This window comes from Crinia signifera, chromosome 5 (genome assembly GCF_055691185.1).
Source record: "Crinia signifera chromosome 5, ASM5569118v1, whole genome shotgun sequence".
Taxonomy (NCBI): Eukaryota; Metazoa; Chordata; class Amphibia; order Anura; family Myobatrachidae; genus Crinia; species Crinia signifera.
In genome coordinates this window covers 73,130,453-73,154,067 of record NC_139221.1, presented here as the reverse complement: position 1 = coordinate 73,154,067, position 23,615 = coordinate 73,130,453, and the positions used below count along the sequence as shown (strand labels likewise).

The window sequence follows — 23,615 nt, the reverse complement described above, 5'->3', positions numbered from 1 at the left end:
CGAGTATAAACCTACTTTTTCGGAATATTTTTTATGCTGAAAAGGCCCCCTCGGCTTATACTCGAGTGAGGGTCCCACTTGAGTCAATAAGTTTTCCCAGTTTTTTGTTGTAAAATTAGGTGCCTCGGCTTATATTCGGGTCGACTTATACTCGAGTATATACGGTATTTGTCTAAGTAAATATTGTTTGTCATGTACTGCGCTTTGAAAGAACCTGTAGAGTTTAACCCATTCCTACCGGCTCGCCTGAGCCGCTCAGTACTTCTTAGCAGAAATCCACCATGTTAGGATGATGCATACAGCTACAGGCCTACAACCGCGCCCCGCAGAGTATGTAACAGGGTTAAGTGTGTTACTTTTTACCTACTGTAAATAATACTATTGGATCATTCTATGTAATTTAGGACGCAATACATGTAAATACATTTTCCCATAACTGCTAACACTTTAGCTTATTTATGTTGCTATATGACTGGATCGTGTGTGATAATTGACTATAGATATATATAGCTTATCGACTTCCCATGTGTGTAAACACTTATTGTTATACAGAAGATGTTGAAGTAGATGTCGAAATTGATTTTAAGTATAGTTTGGTTAACATACATTTTTTTTTTGTGTGCCAATTTTAAGTTTAGGGTCTTCTAAGTTCAAACTTAAATAAATATTTATGGCCCCTCCTATAACCATTCTGTTGTAGCATGATTAATGCATGTAAGCAATATAATGTAACTAAGATTGCACATTTTTATCTGCTAATAATCATTAAGACAACTTCCCCATATATACTACCCCAGGGCAGCACAGACGGTGTAATGGTTAGCATTACTGCCAGACAGCGCTGAGGTCGTGGGTTTGATTCCCCCCATGGCCCTAACTGTGTGGAGTTTGTATATTCTCCCCATGCTTACGTGTGTTTTCTCCAGGTACTACGGTTTCCTCCCACAATCCAAAAATATACTGGTATGCTAATTGGCTCCCAACAAAATTAACCCTAGAATGTCTGTGTGTGTGTGTACATGTGGTAGGGAATATAGATTGTAAGCTCCACTGGGGCAGGGACTGATGTGAATGTTCAACTATTCTCTGTAAAGCGCTGCAGAATATATAAATAACTTAAGGTGCCCATACATGGTACAATTGCTGAGTGTGATGAGATGCATGCTCCCATCACACATCTCATCGCACAGCTCAGACAGTATGTGCTGCACACTTTTTGTACTAGATCTCATCTCATTGCATTGCAAAACCTATGCGACGAGATGCGATGCGATCTAGTCCAAATTGTATACAATAATTGTCCCATGTATGGACACCTTTAATAAATAAATATATTGTCATATTTATAACATGTTGGATTTCAGATTACATTTTGTCTGTAGTCAGTACTATTTTTCTGGAAATATAGGTCCAGGAACTCCAGGTCTGGGGGTGGATCAATTAAATAAAAAACAATATATATAATAAAGAGAGGGAGGGAGAGATATATGTATATTTTATTTAGAAACAAAGGCACTCACAGGGGACTGTAAAATAAAACTTATCTTATGGAAAGTACATTTATAGTTCCTGATGATGTCATATTAAATTAGAGGTTCAAGAACTGAGTTCCTGCTGGTTCCTGCTGAAAAATAGCACTGTCTGTAGTGCATTTAAACAACATAAACATGGAATGTAATGTGAGTCACGTGGAATGATCCTGGCCAGTTACAGTCATGTTTGGAGACATCTGTTTGATCAAAATGAACATGCAGTGATACTTGTAGACAAGGGGAGAGGTCCAGTTATACCCAAATTACAGTACAAGTGGATTTGGGCTCACTGCAACCAATGTGATTCATTAGCAGTTAACATTCTATGAGCAAAACACCAATGGTAAGAGCCTTTCCATGGACATATTATTAGCTCAGCATAAGAGGAGATCTATATCTTTGCAGAATATATAACAACAACAACAGAGACCCCACACTCAGGGCTTACTGCACTGGGAATTGCTTGCTTCGGATTGGGGAGTTGATCCCCAAAATGTCGATTTCAGATTGAACACTAGCTCGGTTATTCTAAAAAGTCTCCGATTACCACCTTTACGGATTTGGATGCACTGGCCCAAAATTCCAGTGTATTCCTGAAAGTTCTGCCAGACAGCTATTTTCCCATAGCAGACATTCCTATTCTTGCTACACTACTGGGTTCTCAATAGAATTTGTAGATCTATTTATAGCCTACCACCAGAACCACAGCTCCACATTAAGTGACAAAGAATATAATAACAGCCATTCTTAATAAGGAATGAAAGCTAAATAGCCTTTTGTTTACACACTTTAATGTGTCCATGAAAAAAACAAACACTTAAGGGGCCTACACACGTAGAGATTTGCTGATGCTAGATCACTTAGCCAGATCACTTAGCACACAGCGCTGAGCAATCTGTCAGGGGCAGTGTTCTCAGGTCACAACACTGGCCCATACCAATTAATATCCAGCATGCTGTACATTAATCACAAGGCTATAGTGCCGCACGGGACAGTGCATCCCTATGGCCCCTAAACACAGAGCGCTGTAGTGGCATTTTCGAAGCAATCTACTGAGATTGCTTCGAAAATGCCCCTAAATCGCCCCGTGTGTAGGCAACATAAAACACAGGATCAGAAGTATATTTAATTGCCCAAACCTTCTTTGAACATGACTACATCTGGCTTAGAATATTCAAAACAGGTTGTTTCACTTTAAAGTTTTTGAGATCCAGTAACCAATCAGACTGTTCTGACGAATCAGTCGCAGGTGCTGCAATCAATTTGCCAAACTACAGTGAATAACTGACAGGTGACTGACCAGCCAATAACAAGGCTGGTTAGAAACTTCTGAGGTCTGCAGCTGTACTGCTCTGGTGTACACAAGTATAATAAAATCCCAGCTAGATACATGCTTCATGTCTGATACGCAGCTTGTATATACTGGTGAATCATAAGCAGATAAAAATCCTTACACAATGACAAATCTCTTCAAGCTATGGACCTTTCTCACATTCTTGTGACCTAATAATGTCATTTAAAGGTTTGCCAGTGGGCAAAATGAATCTCTCAGTCCCTATTATGTTGCTTTACTAATGTTACATTTAATGCAAACCCAATGGCTTCAAAGGACGACTAGAATTCACCTACAGTCTGTTTTTTTGGCTGAGTTTTACATTATAATGCCGATCTCAGCAGTTCCACTGAACTCTGAAAAAAGATCCTGTTTACAGAGCCTAGCAGTACTTACATGCTGTGCAGCCCTGAGGAATAGTAGGAAAGCGTAGGACTGGGAGAGCGGGTTTGCTGCTGTGCTAGTTTTCCTGTTGGCGGTGGAACAGATGGGGTGGGGGATGATGGTTTGGAACTTCGTGGAGGCACAGGTGGGGCATTCAAAAGTCGACATTCTTCTTTTACCTAAATAGGAAAAAACATGGGGGTTTTTTTTGGTAAAGAAAAAAGTTTTGAATTTGTTTATTGTTCTGCTTAGCATCCTGGACTCTATAGATACACACGTTTAAAATACGGTTGGACAAACATCTATTGGTTAAAAACATACAGGGGTACAAGCAATAATCAAAATCTGTCCTTAAATATATCAGTATACACTACGTATAACAAGGGATGAAGCTAATACACCAAGGTTGAACTGGATGGACGCAAGTCTTTATTCAGCCTTAAATACTTTGTAACTCACATTTTGCTGGTTGGATAATCGTTTGGAGAGTTTATCTCCGTGGTCAGGGAACAGGAGCAAAATTACCCCAAATGGGGTAATAAATGAAATTCCTGGGGGTAATGGATATAAAACTCTATATACATGCCCGGCTGTGTCTTAGCAGCGCGACCGTCCATTACCCCCAGGAATTTCATTTCATTGCATATAGAATCTATATATAGATTGTATATATTTCATGCCCAGCTGTGTGTGTGACAGGACTGTAGTGTACAAGGACCAGACGCAGTGGAGGGTGTCAGGCCTTTGTGTATAACATGCTTCCCTGCGTGATGCCCCAGGCCCCGCCTCCAAGTCTGCCCGCTTCTTCAGTAGAGAGGACTAGTTGCTGCGCCATCTGGGCAGTGCGCAGTCTGTACTGCTGCTGCGGCACCAAGTTTCTTTGCCTGGTTATAGGCTCCTGTCAAGGTATACCCTTCTCTAGTCTAGGGAAAAAATATGCACAGACTGTAACTATATCATCTTGTAATACTGACACTAATAATTGCCTGGACGTCACATTATCAGTGGCTATACCCCACACAGCCTGACAGCCATTGTCGGTTCCGGTTCCAGTTCCGCAACATTGCTCGCATCAGGCCTTTTCTCTCACTGAGTGCAACTAAGCTTATCATCCACTCATGGGTCATCTCACGGCTTGACTACTGCAATGTTCTCTTCACCGGCCTCGCTCGATCCCAACTGGCTCCTCTCCAATCTGTCCTCAACTCTGCAGCCAGGCTTATCTTCCGCTCCCGACGCTCTACTTCTGCCACTCCCCTTCAACAAAATCTGCACTTGCTCCCATTCCCCTACAGAATCCTCTTCAAACACCTCACCCTCACATACAGGGCCATCTTTAATTCCATTGCTCCATATATCTCTAACCTCATCACCATTCATACTCCCTCCCACCCTCTACAGTCGGCCAATGACTGTCGTCTCTCCTCCACCCTGATCACCGCTTCCCATGCTAGAGTTCAGGACTTTGCCTGTGCTGCACCCCTTCAGTGGAATGCACTCCCTCGCTTCATTAGACTCTCCCCGACCTTGCAAAGCTTCTAACGGGCACTGAAAACTCACCTATTCATCAAAGTGTACCCTTCCGCTGCATAAACTAGTCCTGAGGCTGCTTCTCCGACCCAGTGCCTGCTTACATCCTGCTATCAAGCCACCTCCCACTTGCTTGCACCTCATGTAACCATACTAGCAGCATCAGTTTCTGGGGGTACAGTGTGTACAATTATAAGATTTCCTTACTTTCAAATCAAGGGGGTAACATTGTCATATCTAAATATATTTTTGGGTAAAAGGTAAAAAGTTCCCTGACCCCTGGTTTATCTGATTAAGGTTTACAGGGAAGCAAACTATGTGTACATTATTGGACTACAGCATTATAAGACTTTATGTTAGACATGGCCGAAACAAGTACTGTAACAAAAAAATAAAACACATAACAAAAAACTAGCCTCAGGCCGGTTTCACACAGTCCGGCTCATGCCGGACGGCGAAATCCCGCACGGCCAGGGATCCGTGCCGCACACATTAGTTGTGAATGGACACTATTGTGTCCATTTACACGGGACGGCCACGGTCCGGCCGCACGGTTGCAGCCGGATCCCGCCACTGGAAGGGACGGCTGCCGGGCTGTGGCCATCCCCTCGATGATAAATTACTGTGTGCTGCACGGCTTTCTGGCCGCACGGGTTTTCGCTGCCCGGCAGGAGCCGGAGCGTGTGAAATAGCCCTCACAGTTTATTGCATTTCTCTATATAATTTGTAAAGTTAAGGTTTAATTTTGAGTAAACCTGTCCTTTAGCAAGAGGATAAGGGACGACGTCCCAAAAACGAAATTGCGCTGAATGTTTGAGCTGCCCAGTAAAGAGGATAGATTGAGGGGTGAAGGACAATACAGGGGTGGGGGGGATGCAGTATGGGATTAACTGGAAGGAATCATAAAGATAGAGTAAAAATAAAAATCTAAATAAATAAATGAATAAAATAAATATAAATAGAAAATCAAAAATATATATAATAAAATTAAAATAAATGTGCAGCAAATGTTACAGCTCTTCTTAGAGCGATATTGAGAGAGTTCCGATGGAGGTGAACAGCAGGCGTCTCACTGCGGCGTGTTAGCCGATCAGTGGTCTCGGCTTGTAGCAGCTGCTTCAGGTGACATCACCGCAAACTCCGGCTTTTGCTTCGGGGGCTTGTGAGGCAGCGGTGTCTTCTTCACGGGACCCGTGTGGTGGCGTCACCTGAAGCATTTTTTTTTTTCTATTTTTACTCTATATTTATGCTTCCTTCCATTTAATCCCCCCGTATTGTCTGCATATTATGCTCTAATAAGGCATGCATCCCAAATTAAATCAATGGCTTGTACTACTCTCCAGTTCCGTTTAATTAATGCTGGCCACCAGAATGCATGACAACGCAGTTTTCTGTGCATTATGTAATGGGTGTGACTCCAAGTAGAGACTAGCCCACAGTAGGTCCCCTCTCTAAGGCAGCAATTATACTCTTGAGAAATGTCATTCTTGGCATCATTTCAAAGTTCTTTATGTATTAAGTGTTGTTCAGACAGGTTCCACTGCATTACAAATGAGCTTATTGATATACCGGTGAAGTTGCATTTGTTGAATACATTTTTTTTTTGTCCTTAAAAACACAAAATTGAAAAACAATATATTCATTATCAACTGTACATTAAAAACTAATTTAATATAGCCAGTGTTGATTGCTATGAATTAAGGAGATTGTTTACACATATCATTACATCTTCTAAGTGCCGCTGTATTATTTATGCAAACGGTCATTTAAATATGTAAAGTGAGACATTAAGTGGTATATCCTGTAAGCAGCTGTAGTTTGCTGCTGCTAATAAGTTTTCTAGAAGATATACAATTAGCCCAGGTGCCAGCCTCCTTATGCCCAGTTACCAGCACTTATCGAGAATTATGCTTCGCGTATCTCAAACATGGAAAGCAAAATCCTCGATAAGCAGCCACTGGAGGCAAGATAACATATGGGATTGAGAACTTATTCAAGATCACGTGTGTTTTTGTGCGGTCACGTGGTCAATGTTCGCACAGTAAAAATGGCTTCTAATTTTAATACCATAATAATAAAGTGCGATATTATGATGTTTATATCAATCAAAAATGAATTGGGGCTAATTGGATACCCCCCTAATTTTCCAAAGTAGGACTAACAGTTCATGGAATGAATAGTAAGCAACATTGGTCTTGGAAATGTATACAAGTTTAGTAACACTACAGTATGTTTCACCTGACCTATCGGAAGCTCAGAATTGGGTTTAGAAGACATTGAAGTACTGTAAGCACTCTGGCAACTAAGGTCTGAGTCATGGTATCCGATTGCTAGATCTACAGTAAAAATATAATCAGTCAACAAGTCAATCTTAAATACTCAACTTGCACCCAAAAATACAGTATGTAAAAATGATTTCACGTGTTGAGCTTTTTCCTGAGTCAACTTTTTCCCCATGTCCACCTAGACCCAATTTCTGTCGACGCTGTGATCCTCAACACCCTGGTTGCCACATAGCTGCTCTCCACAATCTATCCTTCCAATAGGACCCCTTCCATCTAGTACAAAATGTTCTGCTCCTGCACTATACACTTATCTTCCTATTGCAGACGCCCAGGCTTAAGAAATGAAAAGCAGGAAGGATCAGAGCATTTTGTGCCAAGTTGAAGGGGTCACGTCGGAGGCTCTGTACCATGAGCACATCTTTTCCTTTCCCCTACATCCAAGACATACATTGCAGATGTGGGGGTGAGTGTTTGGATTATATGTGCAACCAACTATTCCTCTTGGATTCTTGACATCTGCGTGGGAGGCTGTTTGAGAACACATTATAAATCTGTGCGTGCTACCTGTAATTTGTAGCTTATGTGTGTTACATTTATAATTATCTAGATCCCCGTACAACTCATCCCTATTCACAAACACACCCAATATCATAGCTACAGTACCAAAATCCATTTCAGGCCACAACCCACCAGATTCTGTTCTATACACATCATGCAAAGAGCTCTCTCCTCCGAACTTCTACATACCTTAAATTGAATGCAATGCAGAACAGGTTTTAAACAGTTGGACTCTAATGCCTTGACCTACAGTGTACTGCAATATCCCTCCATCATGGCTTATATCAGGAAATTACAGCAATATTAGTAACTGCAAATGTTACAACTGCTACCATGTGCTTTACTGAGTGCAAATCCTATTTACAAAGTTTCTACTACAGTTATAGATTGTATCCATACCAGGGGGTATATTCAATGCCAAACAGGTGCGCTATGATGGCGAGCAGTGCCTATTGCTCGCCGTCATAGCCCGCCCTCAGTATTCAACCCACCCCCTGCACTCACCGTTTGCACCTCACTGTTTCTAAAAAGTGAGGTGGAAATGGCGAGTGCGGCCGTCAAAACGGCGAGGCTCGCGGCTATATGAAACAGGCTTGCTGCATTAGCGGTGAACCTCGTCGTTCGGGAGAATCCTCGCCGTCTATTTCCCCAGAACACAGAATAGGGCGAGGGGGTTAAACGGCGAGGATGGCTTGTTTTCAGCGATCCTCACAGAAAACAAGCCATCCTAGCCATAAACCCCCTCCCTGGCCACATTGAATATACCCCAATGTATCTCCCATTTACTGACCTTGGAAATGGAAGCACGGATGTAAAATTTTTGTAAGTTACATATTACAATACTCCTTTCTGCCCTAAGCTAAAGCCCTCCTCTATGCAGCCAGACCTCCCCAGGAAGGAAGGCATGACACTATAACAGTCAGGGGTGTCAGAGGCTATAATGAGCAGGTAGGTGGCCCCCCCATGATATAAGAATGGTACTATCCCACAACCACTGCACCACAAGATGGGAGTCACATAAAATAAGACAATGGGAAAACAATCAAATGTAAAATGAATAAAGGGAGAAGAGGATGGAGTAGGCGTTAAAGACCTTTCTAGTAACAGATTTATTGGAGTCCAAGAGGAATTTGCTCAGTGAAAGAAAATAAATATTTCCTATACTGTGTAGTGTGCATAGAGGTAGTGCTTCCAACCTCATGTCCATGGGAAAGGCCAGGTCATACTGATAACCTCACAGAGAATGAGCCCAGGCTCCTTTGAAAAAGAGAAGCATTACCCCAGATACTTCCAACAAAGATAAATGAGAAAGGATGTCACCTAAATTAAAGATACAATATTAAGAAGAAATCTTTGTTCCCCTGAGTTTAAGCATACCAGATAATAGCACGTGGATTTTTTGCTTACAAACCTAGAAGTTCCTAACACTTTACATTTTAACACAAAGGGGTTTATTTTGTGAGACTTAACACTTCTGAGCGTGTTTATGCCCGATTTTTAAAAGGGGCAATGCTTTTACTAGCAAGACACAGCTACTGAAAGCATTGCCCTTTTAAATATCAGGCTTAAACATGCTCAGAACTGTTGAGTTGAACAACCTGACTTCTTTGTATAAACCCCACAGAGATCAAGCAGAAGACTATGGGACAGTTGTACTAGGCTTCAAAAAGTGATCTGGTGGAGAGTGAAGAACTACCAGCTAATCAACTCCCAACTGTCACGCTACAGGCTGCATTTAGAACATGGCAGTTGGGAGCTGGTTGGCTGGTAGTTCATCACTCTGCACTATATCACTTTTTGAAGCTTAGTACATCTGACCGCAGTGTTAAATACTGAGCAATTCTGCATTTTTATGATCTATATATGGCATTCTAGACATACATTGCAGATGTGGGGGTGAGTGTTTGGATTATATGTGCAACCAACTATTCCTCTTGGATTCTTGACATCTGCGTGGGAGGCTGTTTGAGAACACATTATAAATCTGTGCGTGCTACCTGTAATTTGTAGCTTATGTGTGTTACATTTATAATTATCTAGATCCCCGTACAACTCATCCCTATTCACAAACACACCCAATATCATAGCTACAGTACCAAAATCCATTTCAGGCCACAACCCACCAGATTCTGTTCTATACACATCATGCAAAGAGCTCTCTCCTCCGAACTTCTACATACCTTAAATTGAATGCAATGCAGAACAGGTTTTAAACAGTTGGACTCTAATGCCTTGACCTACAGTGTACTGCAATATCCCTCCATCATGGCTTATATCAGGAAATTACAGCAATATTAGTAACTGCAAATGTTACAACTGCTACCATGTGCTTTACTGAGTGCAAATCCTATTTACAAAGTTTCTACTACAGTTATAGATTGTATCCATACCAGGGGGTATATTCAATGCCAAACAGGTGCGCTATGATGGCGAGCAGTGCCTATTGCTCGCCGTCATAGCCCGCCCTCAGTATTCAACCCACCCCCTGCACTCACCGTTTGCACCTCACTGTTTCTAAAAAGTGAGGTGGAAATGGCGAGTGCGGCCGTCAAAACGGCGAGGCTCGCGGCTATATGAAACAGGCTTGCTGCATTAGCGGTGAACCTCGTCGTTCGGGAGAATCCTCGCCGTCTATTTCCCCAGAACACAGAATAGGGCGAGGGGGTTAAACGGCGAGGATGGCTTGTTTTCAGCGATCCTCACAGAAAACAAGCCATCCTAGCCATAAACCCCCTCCCTGGCCACATTGAATATACCCCAATGTATCTCCCATTTACTGACCTTGGAAATGGAAGCACGGATGTAAAATTTTTGTAAGTTACATATTACAATACTCCTTTCTGCCCTAAGCTAAAGCCCTCCTCTATGCAGCCAGACCTCCCCAGGAAGGAAGGCATGACACTATAACAGTCAGGGGTGTCAGAGGCTATAATGAGCAGGTAGGTGGCCCCCCCATGATATAAGAATGGTACTATCCCACAACCACTGCACCACAAGATGGGAGTCACATAAAATAAGACAATGGGAAAACAATCAAATGTAAAATGAATAAAGGGAGAAGAGGATGGAGTAGGCGTTAAAGACCTTTCTAGTAACAGATTTATTGGAGTCCAAGAGGAATTTGCTCAGTGAAAGAAAATAAATATTTCCTATACTGTGTAGTGTGCATAGAGGTAGTGCTTCCAACCTCATGTCCATGGGAAAGGCCAGGTCATACTGATAACCTCACAGAGAATGAGCCCAGGCTCCTTTGAAAAAGAGAAGCATTACCCCAGATACTTCCAACAAAGATAAATGAGAAAGGATGTCACCTAAATTAAAGATACAATATTAAGAAGAAATCTTTGTTCCCCTGAGTTTAAGCATACCAGATAATAGCACGTGGATTTTTTGCTTACAAACCTAGAAGTTCCTAACACTTTACATTTTAACACAAAGGGGTTTATTTTGTGAGACTTAACACTTCTGAGCGTGTTTATGCCCGATTTTTAAAAGGGGCAATGCTTTTACTAGCAAGACACAGCTACTGAAAGCATTGCCCTTTTAAATATCAGGCTTAAACATGCTCAGAACTGTTGAGTTGAACAACCTGACTTCTTTGTATAAACCCCACAGAGATCAAGCAGAAGACTATGGGACAGTTGTACTAGGCTTCAAAAAGTGATCTGGTGGAGAGTGAAGAACTACCAGCTAATCAACTCCCAACTGTCACGCTACAGGCTGCATTTAGAACATGGCAGTTGGGAGCTGGTTGGCTGGTAGTTCATCACTCTGCACTATATCACTTTTTGAAGCTTAGTACATCTGACCGCAGTGTTAAATACTGAGCAATTCTGCATTTTTATGATCTATATATGGCATTCTAGAGAGAAATAAAAAGCAAAATTGCAACAACTACTCACAGCTTCTGATTTGGGAGGCACCGGAGGCGGAGGCAAGGATACATCTAAACAATTGCTTTTCATGAGAGATCCAGGAGAAGAGAGTGAGGATGTGCCACACTTGGAATGAATTGAACCTCGGAAAGAGTCACATTTGTTCTTCTCGCTTTGTGAACGGGTAAGGGGTTGTCCTCCTCGCTTTGCAGTTCCCAGTTCTAACCACAGCTCCTCGTAAGGAAGCTCTGGATTGGCTGGTAGACTTACCGGTTCCTCACCAGTTTCAGGGAATAAGTAGTCACTTCCACTATCACCAGAATCTTGGTACTGGGGAGAATCTTGTGGGAACACAGCCCAGTCCCCACAAAGATCCCGACAACCATGGAGGTTTACTTCGCTGTTCCCATGTAAGTTGTTTCCATAAACGCAGACTGAAAGCCTATGAAAGGACTGGGTCAGCTCATCCCGGGCGTAGCTGAGGGAGTTGGGTATGTGGCTATGTCCAGAGCAGTAACTCTTTTTAGGGCTTTTGCATTCATCATTCCAGTCTACTTTTACATCCCTCACTGCCCGGGAGTATTCCTCTATATCAAATTGTTCTTGGCATACGTTATACCAGTGCTGTACCACAGGATCCTGCCACATTTCTCCTTTTGCTATAGTTTCAGGAAGGCTAAACTTAGGGACAGTTAAATGTAATGGAAAATGCATAGGAATGATTTTGCCGGCACGTAGCACACAACAAACAACAACAGTCTTGGTTTGTATGTTGACAAACTTGTACCGATGTCCCTCGCGTATAAAATGCAGATCATACTGGTTACGGGGAGGTGGGCTAGGTACGGTCACATTTACAGGCAGTCGTGTTTTCTCTACAATGTTACGGATAGTGTGCTCTCCATCTTGCATTTGGATCTCGAGTGGACTGCGTGTGCTGAACCTCCCTTTACACTGAAAAGGAAGGCTGATGCTTTCATTAGTTCTATGGTTCATGCAAATCAGGCAAGGCATTTTGCCTTTCCCCAGCTTGCTGATTGAGTTCAATTTTCCAATTTTCTTAAAAATGGTATTCAGACGTGACTTCTCCTTTGATGTTTTTGCATAAAGGATTTCAGCTTGGCCCATTAGTGTGAGTTCATCTCCAGTACACAGCGTGATGTTATATACTTCTGTGTCTTCATTGCACTCTCCCGAAGCAACCTGAAATTCACAACAAATTAGATTTGAAGTGTTACTATCAACAGGGTATAATCATAGGAAATAAGCATCACATAAAATGTACATATCATGAAAAAATAAAACGTCTCGGATAAAATGTGTAGATTTCCACAAGTAATAAGGAGCTCTTGCTAAAGAATGATTTGGATACACATAAATGTATTGTTTGTTCTTACTTCATCTTATTACAATGTTTAAATGTTTTCTGAGCCTTGATGCAAAATGTCTAATCAGGCACCTTGGGAATGAATACAGATTATAGTGTGGCACAGATCAATATTACCTTATACAATATGTACATTACTACAGTACAAGATGGCTTGCACACCCTTTATCAAGACATGGGCAGTACGGATGGTGTAATGGTTAGCATTAATGCCTCCCTCACAGCACTGAGGTCATGGGTTCGATTCCCACCATGGCCCTATCTGTGCGACAGTTTGTATATTCTCCCCGTACTTGCGTGTGTTTACTCTGTGTACTCTGATTTCCTCCCACAATCCAAAATATACTGGTAGGTTATTTGGCTTTCAACAAAAAAATGAACCCTAGAATGTCTGTGTGTGCGTGTACATGTGGTAGGGAATATAGATTGTAAGCTCCACTGGGGCAGGGACTGATGTGAATGTTCAACTATACTCTGTAAGGCGCTGCAGAATATGTGTGCGCTATATAAGAAACTAGTAATAAATAATTTGTTGACATTGTGAATGTTGACAGCCTTAATGCAGACAGTACACGGTTAGGTAAGGCTCTATTACCAGAAAAACAATGTTAACATAACATGCTTATTTTCATTCTAGTGTTGACATTCTCAATGTCGGCATAATATACCACACACATTTCAGCCTTCCACAATATTTTCATTTCACACAGTGGACATTCCTTGTAAATCAAAAGTGGAACGCATGATCATTGGACCCGATGCAACACTTTATGATAATGCTGAAATGTTTTTTACTGCTCATTTATCTTTAGGGCTTGTAGGAGGGATATGAGAGACACCAACAGATGGAGGAGCATATTTGCGGAGACAGAAGATTACCTAATAGTCACTTGTGATCGTCAATTACTTATTTTAAATAGGAAACGTGTTTTTTTTTTAATTTCTAGCATTTACAAACTGTACGAATAGCAAAAAAGTTACATAACTAAAATATAGCTATAAATACTCAAATAAGATAAGGATTAATGCCCATGGGATTCTGTAGAAATAAGCATGCAGAGCAAGTTTTCTGCGGTCTCAAAAGTCTGATTATATTAATAGTTTGCTCAGAACCAATCTCTAAATGAATGCGCAATTTGACATTAAAGGCGCTTCACAGAACAAGTAAATGTTCCTCACCCTAAATCAGAGATTCAATTCAAGTAATCTAAAAAAGGACTCACACTCACAACTAGATCCCCAGTGAAGGGACTTGAGTTGAAAGACCAGAAGGGGGGCTTTATTTTTTCCTATAGTGCGTACACACGGCATTTATCGCTGGCAATATGGTCGCTGAACGACCATATTGGCAGCGATTGGAGTGTGCACCAGCGATAAATCGCCGGGTACGTGCTCCTGTTTTTAGCCCCCTTATGATCGCTGGTCGCAGTAGCTTGCTTATCAGTCGGCACAGGCTACTGTAGATAAGGAAATGGACAGGGAACCACACTGTCTGTTTTTATCTACTTTTACAATGTATAAAGCCTCTTCCATTCATTTCAATTACTTCTTAATTTAACCGTTTCTGCATATAATGCTAACCATAGTGCTGCCTATGGCATATGACTGGTTGTGAGGCCAGAAGGAAGCACTGTAATTATGTTGCAATGAATGCCGGAACAAAACCTTTTTACAGAATTTTCTCTATGCCTGCGGTCATATTTCTGTAACGGTCCATTAACTGTGCAAAATCATCTTTTTAAAAATCTTCAGCAGAATATTCTTTACAAGAACTTCCATATCATACTTATATAATAATAATAATAATAATAATAAAAAAATAAAAAAGTAATACTCACACCTTAAAGTTTACAAAAGTCAATAGAAAAAAGGTTGGTAAAATGCTCGGGGACCAGAAGCATTTTGGGTATTGGATTATTAAGGTATCTCGAATTTATGTTGTATAAACATCATACACATGAAATAAACACAAATATACACTGCTCAAAAAAATAATGGGAACTCTTAAACAACACACTGTAACTCCAAGTTATGCTGCTTTCCCACTGCAGACCAGTTTAAAGTACTGGTAATCTTAAATGGTATTTAAAACGGTATTAGCATTCCCACTGCAGCAGATTACCGTTTTAAATACCATTTAAGTAACATTCCCATTGCAGTGAACCGTGTAAAATGTAGAGTGCCTAACCCCCCCCCCCCAGTGTAAAGAGTGCCTAATCCTTCCCCCCCCAAGTGTAAAGAGTGCCTAATCCCCCCCCCCCCAAGTGTAAAGAGTGCCTAACCCCCCCCCCGTACCTGCCCTGTGCCCCCACCTCCCCTCCCCTTGTACCTACCTGCACGGGGATGCAGGGCAGTGGGGAGGCAGCGGGGGTCCATGCAGGGTCCATGCGGGGTACAGGCAGTCCCAGTGCCTGATGAGACCTAGTAGTTCTCACTTTGCGTATATGTAATGAGTGCACGTGCATACTAATGAGCCGCTCATTACATAAGCGCATATGTAATGAGCGGATCTTTATTATGCACGTGCACTCATTACACATGCACAAAGTGAGAACTACTAGGTCTCATCAGGCACTGGGACTGCCTGGAGGCTAAATAACGTTTAAGAGGCATTCCCACTGCCTCTTAAACGTTATTTTAACGTGTAGGACTCTGCTTTAAAAACGGGTTGAAATACCATTTAACTTTAAACGGTATTTCAACTCTGTCACTTTCCCACTGCAGCCTTAAAACGGTAAATTGCTCTGAAAATCTGCAATTTACCGTTTTTTAGCTGCAGTGGGAAATCACACTTCTGTGAAATCAAACTGTCCCCTTAGGAAGCAACACTGATTGACAATCAATTCCGCATGCTGTCGTGCAAATGGAATAGACAACACTGTTTGCTGTGTCTGTCAGTGTAGTGTCCAGAGCATGGAGGCGCTACCAGGAGACAGGCCAGTACATCAGGAGACGTGGAGGAGGCCGTAGGAGGGCAAAAACCCAGCAGCAGGACCGCTACCCCCGCCTTTGCGCAAGGAGGAAAATGAGGAGCACTGTCAGAGCCCTGCAAAATGACCTTGACGAGGCCACAAATGTGCATGTGTCTACTCAAACGGTCAGAAACAGACTTCATGATGGTTTTATGAGGGCCCGACGTCCACAGGTGAGGCTTTCGCAGGACGTTTGGCATTTGCCAGAGAACACCAAGATTGGCAAATTTGCCACTGGCGCCCTGTGCTCTTCACAGATGAAAGCAGGGTCACACTGAGCACGTGACAGAGTCTGGAGATTTCAAGGAGAACGTTCTGCTGCCTGCAACATCCTATAGCATGACCGGTTTGGCAGTAAGTCACTTATGGTGTGTGTGTGTGTGTGTGTGGGGGGGGGGGGCGCACAGCCCTCCATGTGCTCGCCAGAGGTAGCCTGACTGTCATTAGGTACAGAGATGAGATCCTCAGACCTCTTGTGAGACCATATGCTGGTGCGGTTGGCCCTGGGTTCCTCCTAATGCAAGACAATGCTAGACCTCATGTGGCTGGAGTGTGTCAGCAGTTCCTGCAAGACGTAGTCATTGATGCTATGAAAAGATTCAATTAGAATATATTCAGGTGCTAGGACAGGGGTTGTATCTCTGACGTGGCAGCTGCTCAATAAAGGGGGGGGGGGGGGGGGGGGTTGTAGTCCGTCCCCACCGAGACAAAAAAGAAACAACCAATCATGCTGAAAGCATGTGTAACACTAAAATAATACTGCAATTGTTAGCTAGTATAAACTTTACTAGATATAAAATGACACACAACATACAATAAAAAATATATTTAAAATCAATTAAACCACAGTTAGGTGAAAAAATAGCTCCGGAGTTGGAGCACACCTTTATGGAGATACAAAGCACCATCTGGTAATGTGCACTTACCTGTGACTACACTCCACAAAGGCCCAAATCAGCAAATCACCCGCTATTTCCCCACTTTTCTTCCCGCTCCACCCTGAGGCGTGACAGTGCTTTTTTCACCTAACTGTGGTTCAATCTATTTTATATATATTTTTTTTATTGTATATTGTGTGTCATTTTATATCTAGTAAAGTTTATACTATCTAACAATTGCGGTATTATTTTAGTGGCAATACTCACATGCTTTTAGCGTGATTGGTTGTTTCTGCATTGATGCTATGGACTGGCCCGCCTGTTCCCCGGAGCAGATTCCAATTGAGCACATCTGAGACATCATGTCTCGCTCCATCCACCAACGCCACATTGCACCAAAGACTGTCCAGGAGTTGGCAGATGCTTCAGTCCAGGTCTGGAAGGAGATCCCTCAGGAGACCATCCGCCACCTCATCAGGAGCATGCCCAGGCATTGTAGGGAAGTCATACAGGCACGTGGAGGCCACACACACTACTGAGCCTCATTTTGACTTGTTTTAAGGAAATTACATCAAAGTTGGATCAGCCTGTAGTGTGTTTTTCCACTTTAATTTTGAGTGTGACTCTAAATCCAGACCTCAAGGGGTTAATAAATTTGATTTCCATTGATAATTTTTGTGTGTTTTTGTTGTCAGCACATAGAACTATATAAAGAACAAAGTATTTAATAATAATACTCCATGCCAACATGGATAGTGGGGGTATGAGCGTACTTACTATAGTGGGCGCCCAACAAACATATAAGTACCATAGTATTTCATTCATTCAGATCTAGGATGTGTTATGTTAGTGTTCCCTTTATTTTTTTGAGCAGTGTATTTTATTTGTGCACGAAACAAGGTTTTAAAACATGAAACAGTGTGTGTTCAATCTCAGGCACTCAATTTAAGAGGCAAGCAATAATATTTTTGGACATATTTAGGGCCAGATACATATCATGTCCCCAGTAGTGCCAGTTACATATCATGTCCCCAGTAGTGCCAGTTACATATCATGGCCCCAGTACTTTTTAAGGGAAAAAAAAGTACATTTTGGAAACCTATGGTTTTGGGTATAATTTGGATAAGGGATACCCAACATGTATATGGTGTAATCTCTTATATAATATTAGCTGTTTCTTTCATGAAATTTTAACAGAAATGCTGACTTTACTTCCACTTTCATAGCTCTAGCAATAATACTGGAAGCTTCTTCCAGTAAAAAGCGCCTTTAAAGGAATGTCAGTGTACTAAGAGGGGCTATGATACAAAATGCCTGCATGGGCGTCATCGTAAAAGTGACATGTCAACATGTTCTGCATGTCATCAATCGTCATTTCAAAATTATTATTTATTACCAGCGATTTATATAGTGCACACATATTCCGCAGCGCTGTACAGAGTATAGTTGAACATTCACATCAGTCCCTGCCCCTCTGGAGCTTACAATCTATATTCCCTACCACATGTACACGCACACAGACATTCTAGGGTTACTTTTGCTGGGAGCCAATTAGCCTACCTGTATATTTTTGGATTGTGGGAGGACCAGAGTCCCTGGAGAAAACCCACGCAAGCACAGGGAGAATATACAAACTCTACACAGTTAGGGCCATGGTGGGAATCGAACCCAAGACCTCCGTTCTATGAGGCAGTAATGCTAACCATTACACCGTCCATGCTGCCCCATAATTTTGATTTCTACTGTTAGAGGCATAACTGCAGCCTAAACTTGTAATACCGGCACTCAGACAGCCGACATCCATAATGTCAACATTATGACTGCATATCTGTAAGAGAAACCCCCACACTGTACGCAGAGTTCAATGTATGAAATTAATATAGCACTCCCTTATATTCAACCTCATTTAAACACTAGGAAAAACTGCCACTGCTGTAAGGATCGCATTATAGAGTGTGACAGAAGGGAATTAATACTTAATGTACTTTTGTAGAATATAGCAGATGGCAAATGAGAGTGTGGCTATGAAGCTGTAGAATTCTGAAAACACATTTTATACCATTTCCCTGTACAAAAAGCTGATGTTTATAGGCTCCTAAATACAATGCGCAGAACATCGAAGACAGCAAGCAAAGAAAGGTAACTCGTCACGTCAGGAAGTCATACACACTTCCAAATCTAGAGATAAAATGCCAACTTGTTCATCAGGCATTTACTACGGCAAACAATCCAACCATTACTGTGGTAATAAGAGTGGGGAGATATAGGGAACACAATAAAAGCGGTCAACCAGGAGGACTGTTCAAGTGAACATGCCACTAGTTCTTGTTAGGAACAGTTACAACAATACTGCACAATCTGCAAGTGTGTGAGTCTGGATATTATTTCTAGTGCTTCCTGAGAGGAAGCTATTCACAAGTTGTGCAATCTCAACACCTCTAATAATTTCCTGTGCACAAACCAGGAAATAACTGCAGCTTTATTTACTCACCACTGGCTGCCGAGTGCCGACAGCAACCACATGACAGCTGGTTAATAAGGAAATTCTTCATTCTTCCACACATCACACCTTGGGTTAAATGGAATGTACTTCTCTTTCTTCTGGCCGTCCTGACTGGCATTTATCACAATTATATATCTTGATTCACCCCTCATTTAAATATATGACTCTACTTCTCACAAATTTCAATAGGTTTTGGTTCTAGTATTGGAACTTATATTACTATACTTACTGTTCTACTGTCTATGATGTCGTTTGTTTCGATAGACTGTTTTTTGTCTATTAGAAGTACCTATTAAATATATGTTATATAGGATGGATGTACAAGGGGGCCCCTCCCTTCTTCTCGGCCACCATGCTTGGCTTGGATCACCACTATATATCTTGATCCAATAGGATTTTATCCTGGTATTATCACATCCCAGAATGTACATATTGTCCCACTATCTATGTTTTTTTTTTGTTATGACAGACTGTTTTTGTCAATCACAAATACTATCCCTACATGTACTGTATACGAAGGGTCAACAAGGGGGCCAAATTACCCTTATAGTATGAGCCTTTTTTTGTGAACTATACCATTTGGGGTACTTTTTAACATATTTTATCTGGAATTGAAAAAAGTACCAGCCTTCCACTATTAAATGTGCACCACATTCATTTTATTCTGTAGGTGCAGCTAATAACAGTAGTATACCTCTTAAGGTAGCTGTCAGGGTAACTGTCACCCTACATAACACTATCTCATCCATAGATTGTAGCACCTATGCACACATAGTATGTTTCACTAATATTTTACATACACTCACACACTTATTTCACATGTAATATGAGGGTTACGAATACCCCTGTGCACATTAACTGTATCGCTTTATGTCACTAGTTAATGGGCTGTCACTCATACTGTTAATAGCGTGAACCGCTATTGGAACGCATACCGGAAGTGTATCGATATGCGTTATACACTATATTGTATATCGCTTACCCACATACCCCGACACATGTATAAGGGGCACCTGTTAAGCCGCTAGGATCTAAATTTGAAGTTATATTCCAATTCACACACAGCGTTTTTGCCGGAAGTGACGTCCCCTGGCCCGACTATTAGAACTGACATGGGTACTAGGAAGGATGGCGATGTTACCGCCGGAAGTGACATCCTGTGACCCGCGTGTTGGAACGCATACAGACACCAGGAAGGACGGCGATACTATCCGCCGGAAGTGACGTCCGCTGACCCGCAGTGGAATGCACGCATTAAACATATGGAATAACTCCCTACAATAAACAATTAGCGGTGCGGCTATTAAATCTATTTTCCTATCGGAGCCTTATATGAAGGCAGAGTGCCTTAATACACACACCACACTGCACTTAATAGGTGTTTTAGACCCGTCAATTCCTGATTGGGGCTGATATCAGACAGGAAGTGACATCCTCCACCTTTCCCCTATATATGGCCAGACCTTACACCCTAGATCCACCTGCAGTTTGGTCTGGAACCTTAACCTGCTAAGACGTATTCCTGAGGTATGTAGGGGCTGATATTTTTCTCAAATATTCATATGGCATGTATACTTATATTTATATATATTTTTATATTTATTTGCACTTTTGTAATGGATCTTTTTGAAGTTTTGTTTAATTTCATATATTATACTATATGAATGTACTAGAAGTAAGCATATTTAAATCTGATACTAATGTTTGATGATGGACCATTATTCCACATATATTAGGTTCATTGTTATCTATAAGCATATACCATTCACAAGTTCTTAATATATACATCCTGGTGACGGTTATAATTATAATTTTCATCACAGTATGAGATTTCTGAAGCTATTACCCATTGATATTTTAGGTGTATATCCGATTTCCCTCAGAATTTGGTGATTTTTACCCATACTTTTTTTAAGGACCTCTATGGAAATTGGTATGTGTTCAATTCCTGTTAATTCCGTATTCAGTATCATAATCTTGCTCTCCTCCTTATACATGTGTATATATATATATATATACAGGTCGAGTATCCCGTATCCGAATATCCGTTATCCGAATTATTCCGAAATACGGACATTCCAGAAAGTGAAAAAAAATTTCTTTTTTGCTAAAAACTCACTGGGGACATATGTAACAGCATCACTGGGGACATGATATGTAACTGGCACTATATATGTGCAAGACAATGATTGCTTGGCATTCAAATTCACTGCTGAGATAGTACACACATTTTGTTTCACGTTTTGAAACCTTGTTTTTGAACAATTAAAATATGTTTGTGTGTATTTTATGTGGTAATAAAATATATTTGTGTGTATATTATGTGTTTATACAGCATAAATGCAAGATACTTCAAAATACATCATTGAAATATTAAAATATTCCGAAATACGGAATAATCCGTTATCCAAAATTCTCCTGGTCCCGAGCATTTTGGATACGGGATACTCAACCTGTATATATTTTAGATGCAGGCTTGCATCCCTTTACCTGGATCTGCAAAGGATCCATTTTATGAGGCATTTATCTTCATCTATACCTGTATTCTTTATGCACTTGGGTATGTATTCCCAATAATAGCACATTCTATGACAATAGAGTTTATCTCATTTGTATAGAAAGTTATTTGACTTCTTTCCACCCATTAGAATATTACCCCTGAAGAAGTCGTTTTACGACGAAACGCGTTGGGTCCGTTTCCTTGCATATATAGAACCGAATTTATTGAATACTTACAGCTGAAAATGCATTTTTACATTGTATTTTATGAAATATTGTAATAAACTGTTGATCAGTGATTTGAAAAATTGTAAATTTGGTTCTTGACATTGGATGTTGGTGGTGGAAGTCATTCTAGGGGTGCACTTTGTTTTCTGCTATCCATTTTCTTCTCACCTCACCTCCCCTGCTAACAGGGAGGAATAACTTAGGTGCTGCCCACTCAATTACTAGTACAGCGCATTGAAGGGGTACTCTTTTTCTTGTAATATATATATATATATATATATATATATATATACACATACATACACACAGTATATGTATATATATATATATATATATTTATTTGCTTTTTCACTAAACAAACCATTTCTTCCTGATGCTGTACTTCTTGTACTTTGTTCCCACAATTAGCCACACTTGCAAAACATGTTCTTAAATCGCTACTGGGACTATTTATGTAGAGAACCATATCAACTTGCCTTCTGTCCTGCCCAGTTCTCCTTTGGGAGAAGCCTCCACCACTACCTCTATGCAGAGGACACATAAATCTATATCTCCTCCCTCAACAAACATTGTGCCTGCCAGGGTAATATGGTTATGGGTAAAGGTTCCCGCATGGTGCATTTTGGGTTTGCGATGCGTGCTCCTGCGCACATTACATCGTAAAGTACAAAATGTATGTGCATGCAGTACTTTTTGAAGTTGATCAAATCTACTTCAAAACCAATGCTGTTGTAGCGTATTGCTTATGTTTTGAAATAGATGCAAAATAGCTTGTGTTTTTAAATCAATGTGATGTGATCTATTTCAAAACGCACGGAGCACCTCGCACCATGTGTAGGCACCTTAAACTTATCATACTCTAGCTGTAAACTGGGACACAAATGAAATACACATGTTGCTGTTCACCACACCATGTGATAAATGCGAACAGTAGAAGGCTTTTGAGCAGAGACCATGGTCTGAATAACCTCTAGCTCTTAAGACCGACTGCTCAATAGCTGTGCCATCAAATTCAGATGAGGAAGGTCTGGATGAAGGCAGGGGCCTTGAGTTAGCAAGTTCGGCTGCAGAGGAAGACGCCACGGGGTGCAATTGACATATTTCAGATCTGCGAACCACACTCATCTTGGCCAGTTAGGGTCAATTATAATGGCTGTCACCCTCTCTGCCTGTATATTTCACAGTACTCACTGAAGCAGCGCAATCAGAATGTAAACTGCAGAAATTGTTAGAAGGAACTTCTCTGCCCAGTGTAGAATAAGAGATACCTCCTGCATCGCAACCTGACTGCGGGTGCCCCCTTGATAGTTGATGTAGGCCACCCAGTGATGTAGTAGGGGTCCCATTTGTTGAAGAGATAGACAACTCTCAACTCGAGAATGTTTATTGCCAGTTTTGTCTTGCTAACCAACCAATGGCCCTGAAAGGAGTGGGATTCCACTACCGCTCCCCAACCCTGGAGGCTGGCGTCCATCGCGAGAATCACCCTGTTGAGGATGAGAAAGGATCTTCCCTGCGCCAGGTGAGATGACTCCAGCCCCCAAAGAAGAGACAGGCAGGTGTGGGGATGACCAGAAACTGTGACTTCAGGTTTAGGGGAAAACAATTCCAGCAATAAAGAAGCTCCAATTGTAACGGACTAGAATGCCAC

General features: G+C 41.4%; 1 protein-coding gene across 2 annotated transcripts in view; it reads right to left on the bottom strand.

The window, feature by feature from the left end:
* The window catches only part of GAREM1 (GRB2 associated regulator of MAPK1 subtype 1), a 122,835-nt gene that overhangs the window by 4,935 nt on the left and 94,285 nt on the right, over positions 1 to 23,615 (bottom strand). For both annotated transcript variants that reach the window (XM_083187461.1, XM_083187462.1), the window contains 2 exons: positions 11,525 to 12,700; positions 3,262 to 3,428 (listed from right to left, as the gene is read on the bottom strand). In XM_083187461.1, coding sequence (XP_083043587.1) covers positions 3,262 to 3,428; positions 11,525 to 12,700 — 1,343 coding nt within the window. The remainder of the gene's footprint in view (positions 1 to 3,261; positions 3,429 to 11,524; positions 12,701 to 23,615) is intronic.